Source organism: Microcaecilia unicolor, chromosome 5 (assembly GCF_901765095.1).
Source record: "Microcaecilia unicolor chromosome 5, aMicUni1.1, whole genome shotgun sequence".
Lineage (NCBI taxonomy): Eukaryota > Metazoa > Chordata > Amphibia > Gymnophiona > Siphonopidae > Microcaecilia > Microcaecilia unicolor.
In genome coordinates, this window is record NC_044035.1 from 326,137,238 (window position 1) to 326,159,430 (window position 22,193).

Genomic DNA, 22,193 nt, shown 5'->3' on the forward strand with positions numbered 1-22,193 from the left:
TAATCAATGAGCAGGCAAGTTACTGCTATGTTAAAATCACAGCAGTAATCTGCAGCTCATTGAAAAGCGTCCCCCTTCCTGTCAGCGCATGAGCGATGATTGGCTCATCCACTAACAGTAAGAGTGACATTATTTTTAAGTTGCTGGAAAAAAAGTCATGGCATCCCTCCCAACAACCCCCCTGGTGTCTAGCAGCACCATCCCACTACCTGACATGATCCCCCTCCCCCAACAAACACAAATTCCCATCTAGTGGCACCCCCCTCTGACTCAACTAAAAATCTGTGGTGTCTCACAGCAGGAAGAGAGAAAGAAGGAGAGATGCTGGGGGGAAGTGGAGGGAAAAAAGGGAGACACCCAGACCAAAAAGGAGGGGAAGATAGAGAGGAGGAGAAAGGTTGGACCAACGGAGAGAGGGAAAGAGAGATATGCCAGACCATGGGGGGGCCAGGATGTGAGAGGGAGAGATGCTGGCCTGGGGGTGGGAGAGCGGACGCAAGAGTGGCAGGAGAGAGAGAGGGAGAAATGCTGGGCCTAGGACAGGGGGTGCAGAAGGAAAGGAAGAGAGAAGGGGGAGGGACAGGGACACAGAGAAGAGATGCTGGGCATGGAGGGAGCATAGGGACAAGGACACAGAGGGGCATTGCTAGACACAGGAGAATAGGGACAAGGACACAGAGGGGCATTGCTAGACACAGGAGAATAGGGACAGGGACACAGAGGGGAGATACTAGATAGGATGAATAATGGACACAGAGGGAAGATGGATGGTGGACAAAGAGAGAGAAAAAAATGTAAAAAAGGCAGGAGACCTAGAAAGAGAGTTAAGAAAAAGCAGGAAAGACACACTGGGACCAAAACAATGCTTAATCAACAAAGGTAGAAAAATGTTTTTTTTTCTGAATTTACTAACTGTAATATGTCAACTTTGGGAAATGTGCATTTCTGATATCTTGTATTTCAGTTTCTATTTCTATTACTATAACAGGTTTTCTATATAGGTCTGGAATGTGTTTGCTTTTTCCAGGGTTTGTTTACTAGGAGAGGTGATATTATAGGGGGTCCATCTTATTTTTTCCAACCAAGGCCCATTCAGTCCTAGCTATGCCACTGCACCAGGGAATTGTTGGGGGTTCTTTAAAAGTCGGGGGAAGGCAGGTTTAGTTGGGGGGAGAGGGAGGATGGGGTACACTAAACACCAGGCATTTTTATGCACTACAATGAAGGAGGGGACGGGTTAGGGGGGTTGGAGGAGCTGCCACTAGATACCAGGGAGTTTTAGTTTGAGTCAGTGGGGATGCTACTAGGTGGTAATTTGTGTTTAGTGTAGGGGGGGCATGTCAGGAATGTGGAGGGTGCTGCTGTGTATTTATGTGTGGGTCAGGTCAAGTTGGGGAAGGGGAAGGGAGATTGGGGCAGATGCAGACTGTAGGGGCTCCCTATGCTATCTCAGACCTGGGGGTGGGTTTTCTCGTGTTGTGGCTGCATGGTAGGATCAGTGCACAACTCTGCATTGCTCAGGGTTAGATAGAAGGCTGCTTCCACTGTTCCCACTAAGCTGAGTGGGAGTCCTCCATCTACAGTCCTGCCAGTGGGGGGTGCTGTTTTACTATCACAGTTTCAATAGTGAGGGACAAGTAAGCTGTGCAGGTCTCCAGGGAACCTGCCTGTCCCTAGCGATTGAAAACATAATAGTGAAGCACCTACCCCCCCCCCCCCCCCCCAGCAGCAATGCAGTTGAGGACTCCTGCTCAGCTTAAAGGGAACACTGCTACTTACCATGCATTTTAATATGCTGTGCACTGTCTGCCACAAAAGTTAGACCCCTCCCCCTGCTGCCGCCGACCCCCTCCCGCCACAGACCCTCCCCATCGCCTTCGCCGCTGCCAGGTACCTTTGCTGGCAAGAGTCCCCAACCCCCGCCAGCCGAAGTCTTCTTCAGTGCCGGTCTCCGGCGCCTTCGCTGATCTGTTTCTGTCAGTCCTGACTCCTGACATCCTGCATGCACATCCTGCATGGGGCTACATACAGGACGTCTGGAGTCAGGACTGACAGAAACAGATCAGCGAAGGCACCGGAGACCGGCGCTGAAGAAGACTTCGGCTTGGCGGGGATTGGGGACCTCTGCCAGCACAGGTACCTGGCGGCGGCGAGGGAGGGTTGGTGGCAGCGAGAGGGGGGATCAAATGGTGGCGGAGGGTCAGCGGCGGGGGGTCAAAAATAGAGGGGGCCAAGGCTAAATCTGTGGGGACACATGCCCCACATAGCTATGCCCCTGCTCTGCAGAGCTTCAGATTTTAAATAGAAGAACCATAGAAACGAAGAGAGGGCCACTGCGGGGCCAGTGAACACACTGTGTAGTCAGCTGATTCCCCTTGGCTTCAGTCCTTGTTTCTAAGCATTGCTTATAGAATACGCCTAAGCAAAAATGTTTACCGTGCAGATTTTTAATGCTTCAGTTCCTGTACGAAATACTTTGTAACGCCCATTTTTTAAAAAGGTTCCAGGGGAGATTAGGGAAATTATAGACCGGTGAGTCTGACGTTGGTGCCGGGGAAAATGGTAGAGGCTATTATTAAGAACAAAATTACAGAGCACATCCGAGGACATGGATTACTGAGACCAAGTCAGCACGGCTTTTGTGTGGGGAAATCTTGCCTGACCAATTTACTTCAATTCTTTGAAGGAGTAAACAAACATGTGGACAAAGGGGAGCCGGTTGATATTGTGTACCTGGATTTTCAAAAGGCGTTTGACAAGGTACCTCATGAAAGGCTACAGAGGAAATTGGAGGGTCATGGGATAGGAGGACATGTCCTATTTTGGATTAAAAACTGGTTGAAGAATAGGAAATAGAGAGTGGGGTTAAATGGGCAGTATTCACAATGGAGAAGGGTTCCTCAGGGGTCTGTGCTAGGACCGCTGCTTTTTAATATATTTATAAATGATTTAGAGATGGGAGTAACTAGCGAGGTAATTAAATTTGCTGATGACACAAAGTTATTCAAAGTCGTTAACTCGCGACAGGATTGTGAAAAATTACAGAAGGACCTTACGAGACTGGGAGACTGGGCGGCTAAATGGCAGATGACGTTTAATGTGAGCAAGTGCAAGGTGATGCATGTGGGAAAAAAGAACCCGAATTATAGCAACGTCATGCAAGGTTCCACGTTAGGAGTTACAGACCAAGAAAGGGATCTGGGTGTCGTCGTCGATAATACACTGAAACCTTCTGCTCAGTGTGCTGCTGTGGCTAGGAAAGTGAATAGAATGTTGGGTATTATTAGGAAAGGTATGGAAAACAGGTGTGAGGATGTTATAATGCCGTTGTATCACTCCATGGTGCGACCGCACCTTGAGTATTGTGTTCAATTCTGGTCACCGCATCTCAAGAAAGATATAGTAGAATTGGAAAAGGTGCAGCGAAGGGCGACTAAAATGATAGCGGGGATGGGACAACTTCCCTATGAAGAAAGACTAAGGAGGCTAGGACTTTTCAGCTTGGAGAAGAGACGGCTGAGTGGAGACATGATAGAGATATAAAATAATGAGTGGAGTGGAACGGGTGGATGTGAAGCATCTGTTCACACTTTCCAAAAATACTAGGACTAGGGGGCATGCGATGAAACTACAGTGTAGTAAATTTAAAACAAATCGGAGAAAATGTTTCTTCACCCAACGCGTAATTAAACTCTGGAATTCGTTGCCGGAGAACGTGGTGAAGGCAGTTAGCTTAGCAGAGTTTAAAAAGGGGTTAGAAGGTTTCCTAAAGGACAAGTCCATAAACCACTACTAGATGGACTTAGGAAAAATCCACAATTCCAGGAATAACATATAAAATAATGAGTGGAGTGGAACGGGTGGATGTGAAGCATCTGTTCACACTTTCCAAAAATACTAGGACTAGGGGGCATGCGATGAAACTACAGTGTAGTAAATTTAAAACGAATCGGAGAAAATTTTTCTTCACCCAACGTGTAATTAGACTCTGGAATTCATTGCCGGAGAACGTGGTACGGGCGGTTAGCTTGACGGAGTTTAAAAAGGGGTTAGATAGATTCCTAAAGGACAAGTCCATAGACCGCTATTAAATGGACTGGAAAAATTCCTCATTTTTAGGTATAACTTGTCTGGAATGTTTTTACGTTTGGGGAGCGTGCCAGGTGCCCTTGACCTGGATTGGCCACTGTCGGTGACAGGATGCTGGGCTAGATGGACCTTTGGTCTTTCCCAGTATGGCACTACTTATGTACTTAATGTTTGTACATTTGGGAAGCTTGCCAGGTGCCCTTGGCCTGGATTGGCCACTGTCGTGGACAGGATGCTGGGCTTGATGGACCCTTGGTCTTTTCCCAGTGTGGTATTACTTATGTACTTATGCTCTGGTTTGTACCGCCTGTACTTTTTTATAAGAGCCCGTTTAGGTGCATAAATCATTGTTTCACACAAAAAAATGGTTTATACAATTACCTTGTTGTAGTCACATTAATTCCAGAAAATGGGCATGGCAGACAATGCCTAAATTGATTAATTTTGGAGCTATAACCAAAGTATCTTTTTTTTCAGATTTTAATTTTCAATCAAATAGGCAAATAAATCATGTAAGAAGAAAATAAACCAGGAAATAAAAAAATAACATAAATCAGCATATTTCAATATCAAGCCCCACATCAAGAGAGAAAGGGAAAAAAATCAATAAACAAGAGACTAAAAAAAGGAAAATGAAAACATCAATAACAGCCGAATACATAAGAAATCCTCCAACTTACACACCCCCAAGCTGGCCACTAAACAAACCGCCAAACTTTCCCTCAAGCAAAATTCTTTCCAACTGTGAGGGATCTGTGAAAACATATTTATAACTATTTTGAAATTTGAGCAGACGCTGACATGGGAACTTTAAATGAAAACTAGCTGTCATGCAAATGTTCTAGATTTTAACTTCAGAAATGATTTCCATCTCAACTGAGTGGCCTGCGCCACAGCTGCAAACGTTTGCCATTTTTGTCCACAGCAAAGCAAATCCTTTTTAAAGTAAGCTTTCAAAATCTTCATTTTAGCACATTCAAACGCAAATGATAACAATGAAGTTTTGTTCTGCGACTTCATCCTGAAATGTTTCTAGAAATTAGTTAAGAGAAAATCAGACTTGGATTCCATCACGTCATAAGTCACACTTTCTTCCTCTTCCTTAATAATTTTTGAAGGCAAATAATATAAGTTGAAGACAGAAATTTATTCACCATTGGATGATATAAAATTTCTCTTAGATATTTTTTTCTAAAACTTGAATGTTTATTGAAAAGATAGAGACGGCCAACAACAATACGAAAATATCACATCCAAAGTACAATACTGTAATAAACAGAGGGCGTCTTTTATTTATTTATTATTACATTTATATCCCACATTTTCCCACCGAATCAATACCCCCCCCCCCCCCCACCACCTTTAAAAAGAATATCGGGAGTCGCGCCTGCCCTGCACGTACAAGAAATGTGGACTGTCGGCTCTTCTCTCGCTCTGTCCCGCCCTTGCGAAAATAGGAAGTTGCGTCAGCGGAGGGCGGGACAGAGCAAGGGAAGAGCCGACGGTCCACATTTCTTGTACGTGCAGGGCAGGCGCGACTCCCAATATTCTTTTTAAAGGTTTTTAAAGGTAGGGTGCAGGAGCTGGTCGTCGGGGGGGGGGGGTGTCATCGTGCTGCATCCGGGGGGGTGCAACGGCGAACCACCCCGCCCCGAGTGGCAGCCCCCCCTGCTACGCCACTGTATTAATGGTAAGAGTTAATTCAAATTAAGTTGAACCTGGGAAATAAGCTTTCTTAAACAATACTGATTTCAATAATTTTCTGAAGTTTAGGTAGTTCTGGGTAGATTTTACTGATTTAGGTAGAGCATTCCACAGTTGAGTGCCTATGTATGCAAAGCTGGAGGCGTTAATTGACTTGTATTTAAGGCCATTACAGTCTGGGTAGTGCAAGTTCAGGTATGATAGTGAGGTACTGAATCTGTGTCTGGGTGGTAAGGCAATTAACTCAAGCATATATTCTGGGACTTCACCGAAGATTTTCCTGTGGATACTAAGGCGTGCTCATGTTTTTAGCACGCGCTAAAATTGAGGGTGCGCTAAACATTAGAGACGCCAATGCATTCCTATGGGCATCTCTAACTTTTAGCGCACCCACAATGTTAGCGCGCGCTAAACACGTGAGCGTGCCTTAGTAAAAGATGCCCAGAGTGCACACCATTAACCATATTACAACCAATAAGGAACAATATTGAGTTGTCCAATTATCTTTCCAAAGGAAGTTTGTACGACTTTTTCTACCCTAGTATCCATGTGCCGCCTCCTGCCCTCCCCCTCCCAGCAGCATAAACAGTTTTTTTGTTTTTAAAAGGTTTTTAAAAGTCTTGAAGGAAATACTCAGTGAACCACTTAAGAATATACTTAATCACCATCTAAGTATGGGGTCCTTTTACTAAGCTGCTTAAGTGCTTACGTGTGCCCAACATGCGTCAGTTCTGAGTTACTGCCCGGCTACTGCGTGGCCCGGGCAGTAATTTCAATTTTGACGCACGTCCAATACGAGCATCAGAAAATATTTTTATTTTCTGGGGCGCAGGCGGTAATTGGCATTCTGACGTGCATTGACCGTTACTGCCCGGTTAATGCGTGAAACTTTACCACTAAGTCTATGGCTGGCGGTAAGGTCTCAGACCCCAAATGGACGTACGCCAGTTTTAATTTTGCCACACATCCATTTTCAGCCCCCCTCCCGAAAAAGGCATTTTTTACAGGTGCGCTGAAAAATGAGCCTGCACGCGGCCAAAACCCACGCCTACACTACTGTAGGCCATTTTTTCAGTGCACCTTAGTAAAAGGACCCCTATGGTTGTAATAGGCCCCAGCCAGTGGAGAATTTTTCAAGGGCACCTATACATATAGCTGTTAGTTTTTACATTAGTATAACATGGTGCAATCTGTGTTTCCACCTTCTGGGCAGTGGAACATAGTTTTGTTTCCACTCAGGATCTATTTCAAGTCTCACTACAATAAGACAGTTGGCTATGACCTTTTACAAAGTTATGTCATGAGCTGATAATCCCTTGATAAGTAGACACATTTTGGGAATTAACACACACTTGTGACCTAAAACCAGGGCTTTTTTTGAGGAGGTACTTGGGGTTACTGAGTACCGGCACCTTTTCCATTGTCTGCTAAAATTGACCCATGGTTCCCAAGTTTTAATGAATGAGTTCAGGCTCTACACACCAATTCTTCCTTGTCATAGATTCTGTGACTGATTGCAGGGGGCCTGGCTATTGTGGGGTGGGTCCCTCAGTGATCACCCCACCCCTGAAGGGTGGCCTGGCATTTGAGTACCGGCACCTTTTTCGCTAGAAAAAAAGCACTGCCTAAAACCACCTGAAGTTCAGATCCAAACTGCTCCCAAAATGGCTTCCCTACTGGGCAGTCCTACCACTTATGATAACAAGTACCCAGCACTCCCCTTCATAGGAGCCAACTTTTCAAAATTATTGGGGGTGTTAAGCCCAATGAAAATTACCCCTCCTTGGACACATACAAGGAATTTTCTCAATATTGGGGGTGCTCAAGCACCCACAGCACCCACAGTCGGCTCCAATGCTCCCCTTTGTCTTCAACACAGGGAACTATGGTCGTATGAAGCCTGCTTCATAACAATCCATCATGACTTCTACCTCCTAGTATAATCCATTATCCTTTTCTTAGTTTTTAGTCTCATGCATTAATCCAATGGTCTCTAATGTTTCTTAAACCCTGCTAAGCTAACTGTTTTTACTACATTCTCTGGCAATGAATCTATTTTATATTTATATTTATTGAATTTAACAAAATATTACAAGTATCGTCTTGATAAGAAAAGCACTATAAGGTAATACAACTCAATAATAATGCAAACAAGAGAAAGAAAAGGAAATTATTAGTGCCTTGGCAGTCCACAATAAAGAGAGGAGATCTAAAGGAAAAAAAATCCCTGAAACAAGGGTAAACATGAAAAACCTAAATAACAAAAATAGAAATTACATATGAGAAAAACTATCTATACAAAGTTTTCATCTGCTCTTATTCGCCCGCAGGTACAGGGGTCTCTAATTTCCTTGCTTCTAGAAATGTTTTCAACTGATTAGGGTCAAAAAAGATACATTTCTGGGAACCCAAAGTCTCACAGCATTTAAAGGGAACTCTCAAAATACATTTGGCACCAATTGCAAGCATTTTTTTGCTGCATCTGAAGAAATAACATTCTACGATCTTGTGTGCTTTTAGTTAAATCAGGAATCGTCCATATCTTCTGACCCATAAAAGGTTTTTGTGACAAAATTACAATTTCAAAATATGGTCACGGTCTTGGGGAAATAAAAAAGTTACAATTAGTATCTCTCGAGTCACAATTTCAGAATCAGATTTTTCCAAAAAAGCAGTTAAATCAAGGCTGCCCTGAGATATTTCCTCCAGGTTTCGAATCTGAGCAGCCTCTAAGGTCTTAACCTGTTGAGGAAATTTCTTACATTTATTTAGTATGTAATATGCCTTAGCAGTAGGTGGAAACACTTCTTTTGGCAACAAAAGAATTTCCTCAAAATAATATTTCAATAGACGTACAGAAGAAAAAACGAATTCCGGACTTTAATTACACATTGAGTGAAGAAATATTTTCTCCAAATTGTTTTAAATTTACTACTTTGTAGCTTCATTGCATGCCCCCTAGTCCTAGTATTTTTGCAAAGAGTAAACAAGCGATTCACGTCTACCCGCTCCACTCCACTCATTATTTTATTGACCTCTATCATATCTCCCCTCAGCCATCTTTTCTCCAAGCTGAAGAGCCCTAGCTGCTTTAGCCTTTCCTCATAGGGAAGTCGTCCCATCCCCTTTATCATTTTCATCGCCTTTCTCTGTACCTTTTCTAATTCTACCAGAATTGCACACAATATTCGAGGTTCGGTCACATGATGGAGCGATACAAAGGCATTATAACATCCTCATTTTTGCTTTCCATTCCTTTCCATTCTACTGACAGGCCTTCACACATCAATCAAAGAAAGAAAAATATCATTTTTACTGCTCTCAAAACACCCAGCCTAAGAAAGTACAAATCAACAAGGACATTTGTTGATTTACAATATTTACAGCTACGGCAGTAGCAGCCAGAAGGGGATTAGAGCTCCTGTAATTCTTAAGGTATTAATGTTTCACAATGACTCTGGATTCATTTTTGGCACTGAGAGTAATCCCTTGGCAACTTACCATTTTCTAATTATGTTCTAACCTTTTAAAGACCAAAGACCTGCTAATTGCTAACTGTGCAGCTCTTGTATGAAGGATTTTCAGTGTGAGGTCATGCTGACTATTGCCATTTTTCTTGCTGCTTTCTGTCTTTATTCTGACCCTGTGAAAGAGACCTTAGAAATATTCTAACAGCTTTCAGCATCCTAAATGCAAATGCTAATTTCACATCAGCTGCCTGAAATGGATTTCAACCTTCTAGCTTACTCCCGGCTGCAATGGTGAATGTATCCAACATCAATCTGAATTGCAATAATCTGGGATCTGAGATGCCCTTTTTGACACTGAATTGTAGCCGCCAAGCATTTTGGCAGTGGCGTTCCTTAGTTGGCTGCTACCCGGTGCAGATCACTGCTGCGCACCCCCCTCCCCCAGGTGCAGCGTCATCTGTGTCCCCCTCCCCCCAGGTGCAGCATGATACACACCCCTGGTGCAGCATCCCCTCCCCCCCCCCCCCCCCCCCCCGGTAGCATTCTTCTTACCTGCTGGGGTGCTGGGAGTAGTCGTGCGGATGTTGGCTCCACCGGTTCCCTGCTCCCTGTGCCCCGGAACAGGAAGTAACAGCAGAGGAAGCAGGGAACTGGCAGAGCCAGTGGTGTGCTGGAGCCGGCTCGCTCCGGCTCGCAAGAGCCCGTTGTTAAATTTAGTGGCATCTTGCGAGCTGGTTGTTAGGAAGTGCGAGCCAGCTCGCCTCTGCTCCCCAGGGACTCGTCCATCATGGCGCGTGCTGTCGCTGGTCCGCTCACCCTCCCTCCCTCTGAGCACCAGGCCAGCCTCCCTCCCTCGCACCAAGCACCAGGCCACCCGCCCTCCCTCCCTCTTCCAGCCAACCAAGCACCAGGCCACCCGCCCGCTCACCCTTCCTCCCTCCCAGCACCAGGGCCCCCCTCCTCCGAAATTTAAAAGGCATACCTCGGAGTTAAGGCGGCGTCGCCCCCCCCCCCCAATGTACCTTTCCTTTGCTCCGCCCTTGCATTTGTTTGATGTTCATCCTCTATATATTGTTAGCCACATAGAGCCTGCTCTGTTGGGATTATGTGGGATATAAATGTTCTAAATAAATAAATAAATAAACACGATGTTGTTTATAGGGGAAGTCTCATATAGTCACTACTTAGATTTGACCCAATCATAAAAGTCTATATCTGTCTCGTGACGGTTGTAATCATTGACTCTTCCCCCTTTCTTCCCCCTTCCTACCTCACATAGGAAGGGGGAAGAGTCAATGATTACAGCCGTCACGAGACAGATATAGACCTCTATGATTGGGTCAAATCTAAGTAGTGACTATATGAGACTTCCCCTATAAACAACATCGTGTTGTGAGACAGTGGCTTGAAAGCACTCGACGCTTGTTTAATATTCTACTATTTGGTATTGAGTATTAACTTGTGATAGTAGTAAAACGCCACTTAAAAGTTTACAGTTATCTGAACAGTATTTCTAGGATAAACAGAGTATGGATTAGCCACTGTTGGAAACAGGATTCTGGGCTTGAAGGATCTTCAGTCTGTGCCAGTATGGCAACACTTTTTTTTTTTTGTTACATTTGTACCCTGTACTTTCCCACTCATGGCAAGCTCAATGTGGCTTACATGGGGCAATGGAGGGTTAAGTGACTTGCCCAGAGTCACAAGGAGCTGCCTGTGCCTGAAGTGGGAATCGAACTCAGTTCCTCAGGACCAAAGTCCACCACCCTAACCACTAGGCCACTCCTCCACTGTTGCTACTATTTGAGATTCTACATGGAATGTTGCTATTCCACTAGCAACCCACTAGCAACATTCCATGTAGAAGTCGGCCCTTGCAGATCACCAATGTGGCCGCGCAGGCTTCTGCTTCTGTGAGTCTGACGTCCTGCACGTACGTGCAGGACGTCAGACTCACAGAAACAGAAGCCTGCGCAGCCTTCTACATGGAATGTTGCTAGTGGAATAGCAACATTCCATGTAGAATCTCCAATAGTAGCAACATTCCATGTAGAATCTCCAATAGTATCAATTTTATTTTGGTTACATTTGTACCCTGCGCTTTCCCACTCATGGCAGGCTCAATGCGGCTCACATGGGGCAATGGAGGGTTAAGTGACTTGCCCAGAGTCACAAGGAGCTGCCTGTGCCTGAAGTGGGAATCAAACTCAGTTCCTCAGGACCAAAGTCCACCACCCTAACCACTAGGCCACTCCTCCACTTATGTTCTTAGGTATTGTTCTAGTTGTACAAGTCCACGCTTGTTTAATTTTCCATCCGTCAAAGGGGTCCGGTATGAACGACTTTTGAACCCTTCATTTGCTTTCCAGGCTATTAAACTATGGAATAGTTTTCTTAAGTGGATGAAATATCATCATTTTTATTATTATTCTTTCTGTCATGTTATTAAAATATTTCATTTTGCCAAATATTTTCAAAAAGTGTAATTAGATTTACATATTTTAGACTTAGGGGTAGATTCAAGAAAGAGCACCATAATTTAGGCGCTGGGATGATGCGGTTTAGCATGAATTCGATAATGGCAGTTCCATGTGGAATTTATGTTCTAGAATACTCAGTACGTTTTTTCTAGTGAAAAAGGGGCCGGTACTCAAATGCCAGGCCGCCCTTCAGGGATGAGGTGATCACTGAGGGACCCACCCCACAATAGCCAGGCCCCCTGCAACCAGTCACAGAATGTATGACAAGGCAGAATTGGTGTGTAGAGCCTGAGCTCTTTCATTAAAACTTGGGAACCATGGGTCAATTTTAGCAGATAATAGAAAAGGTGCCGGTACTCAGTACCCCCAAGTACCCCCTCAAAAATAGCCCTGAGAATACTAGCGAAAGTCTGGCAATTAGATGTGCAAGTGTTAGGGCTCCTTTTACAAAGCTGGGCTATCGATTAGAAGTATTGTGTTCAGTTTTGGAGGCCGTATCTTGCTAAAGATGTAAAAAGACTGGAAGCGGTGCAAGGAAAAGCTACAAAAATGGTATGGGATTTGCATTGCAAACCATATGAGGAGAGACTTGCCGACCTGAACATGTACACCTTGGAAGAAAGGAGAAACAGGGGTGACACGATACAGATGTTCAAGTACTTGAAAGGTGTTAACCCGCAAACCAACCTTTTTCGGAGACGGGAAGGTGGTAGAACTAGAGGACACGAATTGAGGTTGAAGGGGGGCAGACTTAGGAGTAATGTCAGGAAGTATTTTTTCATGGAGAGGGTGATGGATACGTGGAATGCCCTCCCGCGGGAGGTGGTGGAGATGAAAACGGTAATGGAATTCAAACGTGCAGGGATAAACACAACAAAGGAATCCTGTTTAGAAGGAATAGATCCATGGAATCTTAGCAGAGATTGGGTGGCAATACCGGTAATTGGGAAGCAAAACCGGTGCTGGGCAGACTTCTACGGTCTAAGCCCTGAGAATGGAAAGGACAAATCAAACTCGGGTATAACTATAAAGTGTCACATACCATGTAAAATGAATTTATCTTGTTGGGCAGACTGGATGGACCATATAAGTCTTTATCTGCCATCATTTACTATGTTAATATGCTGAATGCAAAGAAGACCATGGGAACAGAATGGGCTTCTTTGCATCCAGTGGACTGCTAATCAGTAGAACAGCTTTTTAAAAGGAACCCTTAGAATTCTATACTGTGAAAGTGTAACTCATAGGCACAACCCTGACCTGTTCATGACCTTCCTACATCCATGCCCCCTAGAAGTTGTATGTGATAGAATTTGCACAAGCAAATTCTAGAATAGCGACTAAGGGCAGTTGGGCATGGAATGGATAGCAGGAATAAGGAGGTGATAAAATCTGTATAAATCTCTTGTGAGACTAATTCAGAGTACAGTTCTGGAGACCGCACCATCAAAAAGATATAACTAGGATGGAGTCAGGCCAGAGGGTGGTCTTCATCAAACAGCATATAAAGACATAAGTACATAAGTAGTGCCATACTGGGAAAGACCAAAGGTCCATCTAGCCCAGCATCCTGTCACCGACAGTGGCCAATCCAGGTCAAGGGCACCTGGCACGCTCCCCAAACGTAAAAACATTCCAGACAAGTTATACCTAAAAATGCGGAATTTTTCCAAGTCCATTTAATAGCGGTCTATGGACTTGTCCTTTAGGAATCTATCTAACCCCTTTTTAAACTCCGTCAAGCTAACCGCCCGTACCACGTTCTCCGGCAACGAATTCCAGAGTCTAATTACACGTTGGGTGAAGAAAAATTTTCTCCGATTCGTTTTAAATTTACCACACTGTAGCTTCAACTCATGCCCTCTAGTCCTAGTATTTTTGGATAGCGTGAACAGTCGCTTCACATCCACCCGATCCATTCCACTCATTATTTTATACACTTCTATCATATCTCCCCTCAGCCGTCTCTTCTCCAAGCTGAAAAGCCCTAGCCTTCTCAGCCTCTCTTCGTAGGAAAGTCGTCCCATCCCCACTATCATTTTCGTCGCCCTTCGCTGTACCTTTTCCAATTCTACTATATCGTTTTTGAGATACGGAGACCAGTACTGAACACAATACTCCAGGTGCGGTCGCACCATGGAGCGATACAACGGCATTATAACATCCGCACACCTGGACTCCATACCCTTCCTCATAGATCTCAATATGTATATATCTTGGAAGAACGATGAGAGAGAAGAGATATGATTGAGACATTTAAATATCTCCATGGCATAAATGCACAGGAGGCAGGTCTCTTTCAACTGAAATGAAGCTCTGGAACGAGAGGGCATAAGATGAAGTTGAAGGGAGGTAGACTCAAAAGTAATCTAAGGAAATACTTCTTTACAGAGAAGGTGGTGGATGCATGGAATGACCTCCCGGTGGCCAGTGGAGGTCGTAGAGATGAGGACTGTGGCCCAGATGCATTAAAGACATTGGTAATTCCCGTTCCCTACCGATTCCATAGCGAATCGATAGGGAACAGGAATGCATTAACGATAGGGAATGCAAATGAGCTACTTGTTGTAGCTCACTTGCATTCTCTAGTCCTTCGGTACCTGAGTCGGAGAATCGGGACGTCCCTTTAGATTAGGCTCCTCTTCCTGGTCTCTTCAGCCAATCAAAGCAGGCTTAGCTGGCTGTTGTCAGCGAAACGCGCTCTGATTGGCTGAAGAAACCAGGAAGAGGAGCCTAATCTAAAGGGACGTCCCGATTCTCCGGCAACCAGGAAAACATAAAAGTTTTGCTGTGGAGGGGCGGCGAAGACAAAATAGAAGGGGGAAAAACACTAGCGCTGGCAGAGCTAAAAAAAAAAATGCGAAAAAAAAGACGTCTCTCAGAAGCGCAGGGAGAGTACGTCCTTAAAGGACGCCCCTCATATGCACTCCCTGCTTTTTTTTTTGTTTCTTTTTTACCTTTTTTGGGGGCCCTTTTCCTTTCCGATTCCCTCACAGGAGCCCTAACAAGAGGTCAGACATCTCGTTAGGGTTCCTACGGTAAGGGAATCGGAAAAACGGTAGTGCATCTCATTATAATGGGCTGCAACGGTAGTGCAGCTCATTATAATAGCTTTTCAATCATTTGCATTCCGTTTTCGTTGCCTGCTACCGTGGCAGGGAAAATGCCCTTAGTGCATGCCCGGGGTGAACTACTTGCGTTTTAAACTGGCTGGAGCCAGTTTAAAACGCAAGTTGTGGGCTCGTTAGGTTTTGTGCATCTGGGCCTGAATCTGAATTCAAAGAAAGTTTGGGGCAGACATGTGAGATCTCTTAGGGGGAGGAAGAGATAGCGGATGATATGGATGGGCAGACTGGATAAGCCATATGGCCTTTATCTGCTGTCATTTTCTCTGTTTTCTACATTTCTAATTGCTAATTAGCACCAATTAACACCAATTTAAGCCAATAACTGTTAACCCTACTTAACAACGAATTATTAAAGAGTCATTTTACTAAGGTGTGCTGAAAATGGCCTGCGGTAGTGTAGACACATGTTTTGGATGCGCACAGAATTATTTTTCAGCGCACCTACAAAAAGTGCCTTTTTAAAAATTTTGCCTAAAATGGACATGTGGCAAAATGAAAATTGGCGCGCGTCCACTTTGGGTCTGAGACCTTACCGCAAGCCATTGACCTAGCAGTAAGGTCTCACACGGTAACTGGGAGGTAATAAATTTACTGCAAGGGCCATGCGGTAACTAGGCGGTAACTCCAATTTTGTGCGCGTTGGGTGTGCGTAGGTGCCTAGGCGACTTAGTAAAAGGGCCCCTAAATTAAGTTGCGCGTGCAAAGACCTTATTCTAGAAATTGTGCAAGTTTATAGAATTAGGGAGTTAGTGTGTATGTTAAATCCTGATCATTGGATCAGTCGCATGGGAGTTGGTGTCTAATAAATACTATGAATAGAATAGAACATTTTAGTAGCTGCCTTCTGAATCGACTCATAGTAACATAGTAAATGACGGCAGATAAAGACCTGTATGGTCCATCCAATCTGCCAACTCATTTTACATGGTATGTGATACTTTATATGTATACTCCATCCTGTTTATATCTTTCTGTAGGGTCGGTCTCCGGAATTGTTCACAGCACTCTAAATGAGATCTGAGCAGGGACTTCTACAGAGGCAGTTTTCTTCATTTTACATTATCCTGGCTCTTATACCCTTTGGCCTGTATTTATATTTTGTATAAAATAAGTCAGAAAAGTACAAAGGGCTTCCTCTGTTTCTTTGCAGTATTTTGAAACTGTGGATATTTTACTTAAAAAAACAAGAATGTTTGAATCCTTTCAGATAGGGTCTGGTGCAATGATTGAATTTGGAGTTTGCCAATTGCTTGGTTGATCACGCTACATGATTCTGAGTACCAATCTCACATATCATTATTACCTACTTTGTGGGTATTTTTTTGTGCTATTTTGATAGTTTGTTTTGTTTTATTTTTATATTTAATTTAAAATTTTCTTTTTGCATATACCCCCAAATTCTAAACACTTAAGTTGTGCACTCAAATCTGGTTATATTCTGATTTGTGTGTGCAACTTAATTGGCTTAATAAAGCCAATCGGCACCGATAATTGCACTTGACAAGCATTTATTGCCACTAATTGGAATTTGCAGGCACAACTTTCTAAGCATCTATATATATAAAAGGCACTTTGAAGCCTCAAGCCGGAAACTTGAGGCGCCCGAGATATCCGGTTTGGCCTGCAGGCTCCAGTCACTGTAGCTCCGCCCTCGCGTCAAAACGCGATGATGTTGAGGGCGGGGCGGCCCTCGCGTCAAAACGCGATGACGTTGAGGGCGGGGCGGCCCACACAACCACGTCACTGAGGGACGAAGGGACGAAGAGGAGAGGTGTGCAACTCGGAACGGAGGCACGGAGGGGGTGTCTGCAACTCAGGAGGGAGGGAGGACGGGGGGGGGGGGATTACCCTGCTAGCGCCCGTTTCATTTTTGCCAGAAACGGGCATTTCTTACTAGTATTCTATAAAGTGATGCATGCAAATTCTAAGACACAGATCTGAAAAGGGGGCATGGCCATGGGAGGGGCATTCCTAGAATTTACGTGCAGTATAACAGAATATGCCCGTTTCGCATGTAACTTAAGCGTTGGTATTTATACCAGGATTTAGTTGGCGAAAATGTCCGTGACTAAATGTAGCTGCAGGAAATGGGTGCTGGGTGTATTGTATAAACCACACCTAAATTTAGATGTATTCTATAAACCGCGCTTAACTTTAGGTGTAGTTTATAGAATACGCTTAAGCATATTTTTTTCGGCTCTGATAGAATCTAACCTATAACCTCTAATTTATATTTTAGTGTTTGGAGGTTTTGATATATTTTTATGATCCCATTTTGTATTTTTTTTTTTACTTATGTTTGTTCTACCAACACATACATCTCATTTTCAAGTACATAGTGTTTTGCTTGTCTTTGAAGGGTTTTGGATTTAGCTCTCAACTTTTACAGTAGCTGCTCAATGTGAGTTACATACAGGCACTATAGGTATTTCTCTGTCCCTGGAAGGCTTGTAGCCTAATTTTGCACCTGAGGCAATGGAGGGTAAAGTGACCTGCCCAAGATCACAAGGAATCATCAGTGGGATTTCAACTCTAGCTTTCCTGATTCTCTGTCTGCTGCTCTACACATTAGGCTATTGAGTGGACAAATGAATATTGAATCTTTTCTTTCCCTTCTGAAACAGTAACTATCTGTAAGTGCATTGCTGCAAGCTACTGCTTCAGAGAGGTTGGGAGGATGGAAGGAATGCCCACAATCTTTTCAGCAGTCAGCCTCATCGTTGGAACCCTGGGAGTTATGGGTAGGTATATTATTATTATTATTATTAATTTAGATTTTGCTCACACCTTTTTCAGTAGTAGCTCAAGGTGAGTTATGTTCAGGTACACTGGATATTTCTCTGTCCCAGGAGGGCTCACAATCTAAGTTTGTACCTGAGGCAATGGAGGGTTAAGTGACTTGCCCAAGATCACAAGGAGCAGCAGCAGGATTTGAACCGGCCACCTCTGGATTGCAAGACCGGTGCTCTAACCACTAGGCCACTCCTCCACTCCTATGAAAAAGGAAAAGGAGAAATGGTCTTCCAAGATTTTAAGCAGGGACCGTCCTTCTTTGTTAATTTGTACAGCGCTGCGTAACCCTAGTAGCGCTCTAGAAATGTTAAGTAGTAGTAGTAAGTAGTTGTAACACTGTAACTATAAAAGTAACATGATACCAGCATGTGGCATGTGTAGTTTCAATAGTTGTTTTGGACTCAGTTCTGTAAATGGTGCTCAGATTTAGCAACCAATAAAAATTAATGCTAAACGCTAGTCTATAAACGGTGTAAATTCTCATGCCTAAGTTAGGCGTGGATCCTCTGAATTCTATAACACCATGCGCAAATTCTAGGAATGCCCCTGATCCGCCTATGCCCTTCCCAAGGCCTCACCCTATTTTCGGATCTGAGTGTAAATTTTCCATGCAGATCCCGTCTCCTAAAGATGTGCATGCAAATTCTAATGTCACTTAGCGCCAATGATTGATTATTCGTGCCCAATTATCAGCACTAATTGGCTCATTTATCAGTTAAATTGAGTGTGCAAATTGGGTGCACCCAAATTTACGTGTGCAATTTTTAGCACCATGTATAGAATTAGGGCATTTAAGCTATACCTTCTTGCTACGTCAGATAAGACATCTGCCAGTCCATGAGAAATGGTTGCCTCTGTAATACAAAAGGGCCATTCAATGAGTTTGCAAGATAATCAATTTCTCCTTAGATAAAGATGGAATTGCAACTCACATCAGAAATGGCGTTTGCATTAATGACACATGCAGTGGTGCATTCTGCCCAATTTTCTTACAAATTCTGGGGCCCTTTTACTAAACATGGTAAAATTTGCAGTTAGCACAGCTTAATGCTGGATTTTTCTCCATTGAAGCTGCAAATTCAACATACCACCTACTGGGGGTGTTCCCACTATTTTCAGGTTAACAAGCAGTACCTGCTCCCTGAATTCTTAAATTGAGTGGGAGTCAGTGTAATTCCCTCAACCTGAGACACAGGCAGGTAAGTAAGCTGACTGATAATCACACAAATTAGGGCCAGGAATTAAGTTACAAGTCTGGGAGTTTTCCTGGCTCATTCACTTCAGCTTTTTCCTTTCATCTTAACACGTCACACTCCTTGTGAAACAGGACTAATTAGCAAGTAAATCAGGAGGCCGAGACCCTGACTTCCAAAGCAAGGCAACTTTTATTAGCTAGCTGTCACAGTACTAAGTTCAGACTCAGGATACTGCGCCCCTAGCGTCACCTGACACTCGTTCTTATACAAATTAGTGGTCATGCGCATAAAACACACCATACATCACACATACACATACGCAGTACATTAGTAGTTCTGTAGTTCTCACAGAGAAAAGATACGTCAGTTTCATAGCTTTCATAGAAATTGTTACTTTGCAAGAAATGTAACTTATTGCAGTGTTCCAGCACATTCACACAATACAGCCTCCATGCATGGATCACGAGACTGCACTGGCAGAGCCAGCTGCCTTCCTTACAAACCTAAATTGCTGACTACTACAATTTGTTATCTAGCTACTGGTTAACAAATAGATATTACTAGTAAAAGTCCAAACTGTAGGTTTTAGTCTAGGCTCATTATAGAAAAGCTGAGGTTTTGGTACAAAGCAAAGGTGCAAGTATGAATGCAAAGTCCAAATAGAAAATCCTGCTAGTGCAAAAGTCCACAAAAGTCCAAATAGAGTAAACAGTGCAAGTCAAGTTTTGCAAGTTAGTTTTGCCCCCTACACGTGCATCTCAAGTTCTAGTCATATACAGTGGGGGAAATAAGTATTTGATCCCTTGCTGATTTTGTAAGTTTGCCCACTGACAAAGACATGAGCAGCCCATAATTGAAGGGTAGGTTATTGGTAACAGTGAGAGATAGCACATCACAAATTAAATCCGGAAAATCACATTGTGGAAAGTATATGAATTTATTTGCATTCTGCAGAGGGAAATAAGTATTTAATCCCTCTGGCAAACAAGACCTAATACTTGGTGGCAAAACCCTTGTTGGCAAGCACAGCGGTCAGACGTCTTCTGTAGTTGATGATGAGGTTTGCACACATGTCAGGAGGAATTTTGGTCCACTCCTCTTTGCAGATCATCTCTAAATCATTAAGAGTTCTGGGCTGTCGCTTGGCAACTCGCATCTTCAGCTCCCTCCATAAGTTTTCAATGGGATTAAGGTCTGGTGACTGGCTAGGCCACTCCATGACCCTAATGTGCTTCTTCCTGAGCCACTCCTTTGTTGCCTTGGCTGTATGTTTTGGGTCATTGTCGTGCTGGAAGACCCAGCCACGACCCATTTTTAAGGCCCTGGCGGAGGGAAGGAGGTTGTCACTCAGAATTGTACGGTACATGGCCCCATCCATTCTCCCATTGATGCGGTGAAGTAGTCCTGTGCCCTTAGCAGAGAAACACCCCCAAAACATAACATTTCCACCTCCATGCTTGACAGTGGGGACGGTGTTCTTTGGGTCATAGGCAGCATTTCTCTTCCTCCAAACACGGCGAGTTGAGTTCATGCCAAAGAGCTCAATTTTTGTCTCATCTGACCACAGCACCTTCTCCCAATCACTCTCGGCATCATCCAGGTGTTCACTGGCAAACTTCAGACGGGCAGTCACATGTGCCTTCCGGAGCAGGGGGACCTTGCGGGCACTGCAGGATTGCAATCCGTTATGTCATAATGTGTTACCAATGGTTTTCGTGGTGACAGTGGTCCCAGCTGCCTTGAGATCATTGACAAGTTCCCCCCTTGTAGTTGTAGGCTGATTTCTAACCTTCCTCATGATCAAGGATACCCCACGAGGTGAGATTTTGCGTGGAGCCCCAGATCTTTGTCGATTGACAGTCATTTTGTACTTCTTCCATTTTCTTACTATGGCACCAACAGTTGTCTCCTTCTCGCCCAGCGTCTTACTGATGGTTTTGTAGCCCATTCCAGCCTTGTGCAGGTGTATGATCTTGTCCCTGACATCCTTAGACAGCTCCTTGCTCTTGGCCATTTTGTAGAGGTTAGAGTCTGACTGATTCACTGAGTCTGTGGACAGGTGTCTTTCATACAGGTGACCATTGCCGACAGCTGTCTGTCATGCAGGTAACGAGTTGATTTGGAGCATCTACCTGGTCTGTAGGGGCCAGATCTCTTACTGGTTGGTGGGGGATCAAATACTTATTTCCCTCTGCAGAATGCAAATAAATTCATATACTTTCCACAATGTGATTTTCCGGATTTAATTTGTGATGTGCTATCTCTCACTGTTACCAATAACCTACCCTTCAATTATGGGCTGCTCATGTCTTTGTCAGTGGGCAAACTTACAAAATCAGCAAGGGATCAAATACTTATTTCCCCCACTGTATATTCATATAGAATAATAATTAATGTTTAACAGGCCAGGCAAAACCCCTATGAATGTATTTTTTTAATTAGGCCATGCTATTTATTTATTTTTTTTTGGCTAGGTTTCTTCTTGCTTATAATTTTTGTACGACTCTTTCTCCTGGGAAGCAGCAAAAAGAAGACAACAAGGACATCGGACACAATTCCTTTGCAGTCTCCAGTATAAAATAAACCAGCACGGAACTTTTGATTTTCCAGATATCACCTGCATAATAAAATCTTTTTACTGTCTCTCATGTTTAATGCAATTATATCCTAGAATGACAGACTGTATTGCTTTCTAAGACGTCCTTGATATAGTGTTCTGTGTGCATTGACTGATAAGAGGGACTCATTTGTTTCAGTTTCAGTTTTTTGCCTGACAATTTCTTCCTGCTCCTTTGAGGTTCCAGTTGGGCTATGGAACCATTAACCTTCAATTGTGACTACCTAGGTTTGCCCCATATTTTTTTTTTAATTCTGCTTACCTGATGTTTGTAGGGTTCCAGAAGCTTTGGTGCTCAAGTTCCTGGTTCCCCAAATGAAGTCTGTCCCTGCAATAAAAGGGCTGAGTGAATGGAAGGGGAAAAATCCAAGAAATTTCAAATAAGGATTCACACTGTCAAATACCAACCCCAGTTCCAACAGAGCCAGCCAAAAGTCCAAGGAACAGGAAGAAACAGGAAAGCAAAAAAAAAAAAAATTGAATGGCATTTTAATCAGAAAGTCTGATATTTTCAGTCCACCCTTCATAAGTAAAGTGATCCTGACAACTTTATCCAGATAACTTTAGATACTTGACCAGTTAATCTTAGGCCTGAAGTCTGGTTGACCAGAGCTGCCTCAGTTGGCTGACCCATGTGTAATATGAGAGCAGAATGGTTAAAATTGAACCGTGCCTCTGTTCCACCTCATTTTGTTTGACTAAATTTGTCCAGAAAC

The 22,193-nt window shown here is 43.7% G+C and overlaps 1 protein-coding gene across 3 annotated transcripts in view; it reads left to right on the forward strand.

Moving 5' to 3' along the window:
* The window catches only part of CDH16 (cadherin 16), a 167,316-nt gene extending 145,778 nt beyond the window's left edge, over positions 1-21,538 (forward strand). For all 3 annotated transcript variants that reach the window (XM_030204463.1, XM_030204464.1, XM_030204465.1), the window contains exons 17-18: positions 17,496-17,612; positions 21,335-21,538. In XM_030204463.1, the coding sequence (XP_030060323.1) occupies positions 17,496-17,612; positions 21,335-21,438 (221 nt within the window). In that variant the 3' untranslated portion in view covers positions 21,439-21,538. The remainder of the gene's footprint in view (positions 1-17,495; positions 17,613-21,334) is intronic.
* The last annotated feature ends 655 nt before the right edge of the window (positions 21,539-22,193 follow it).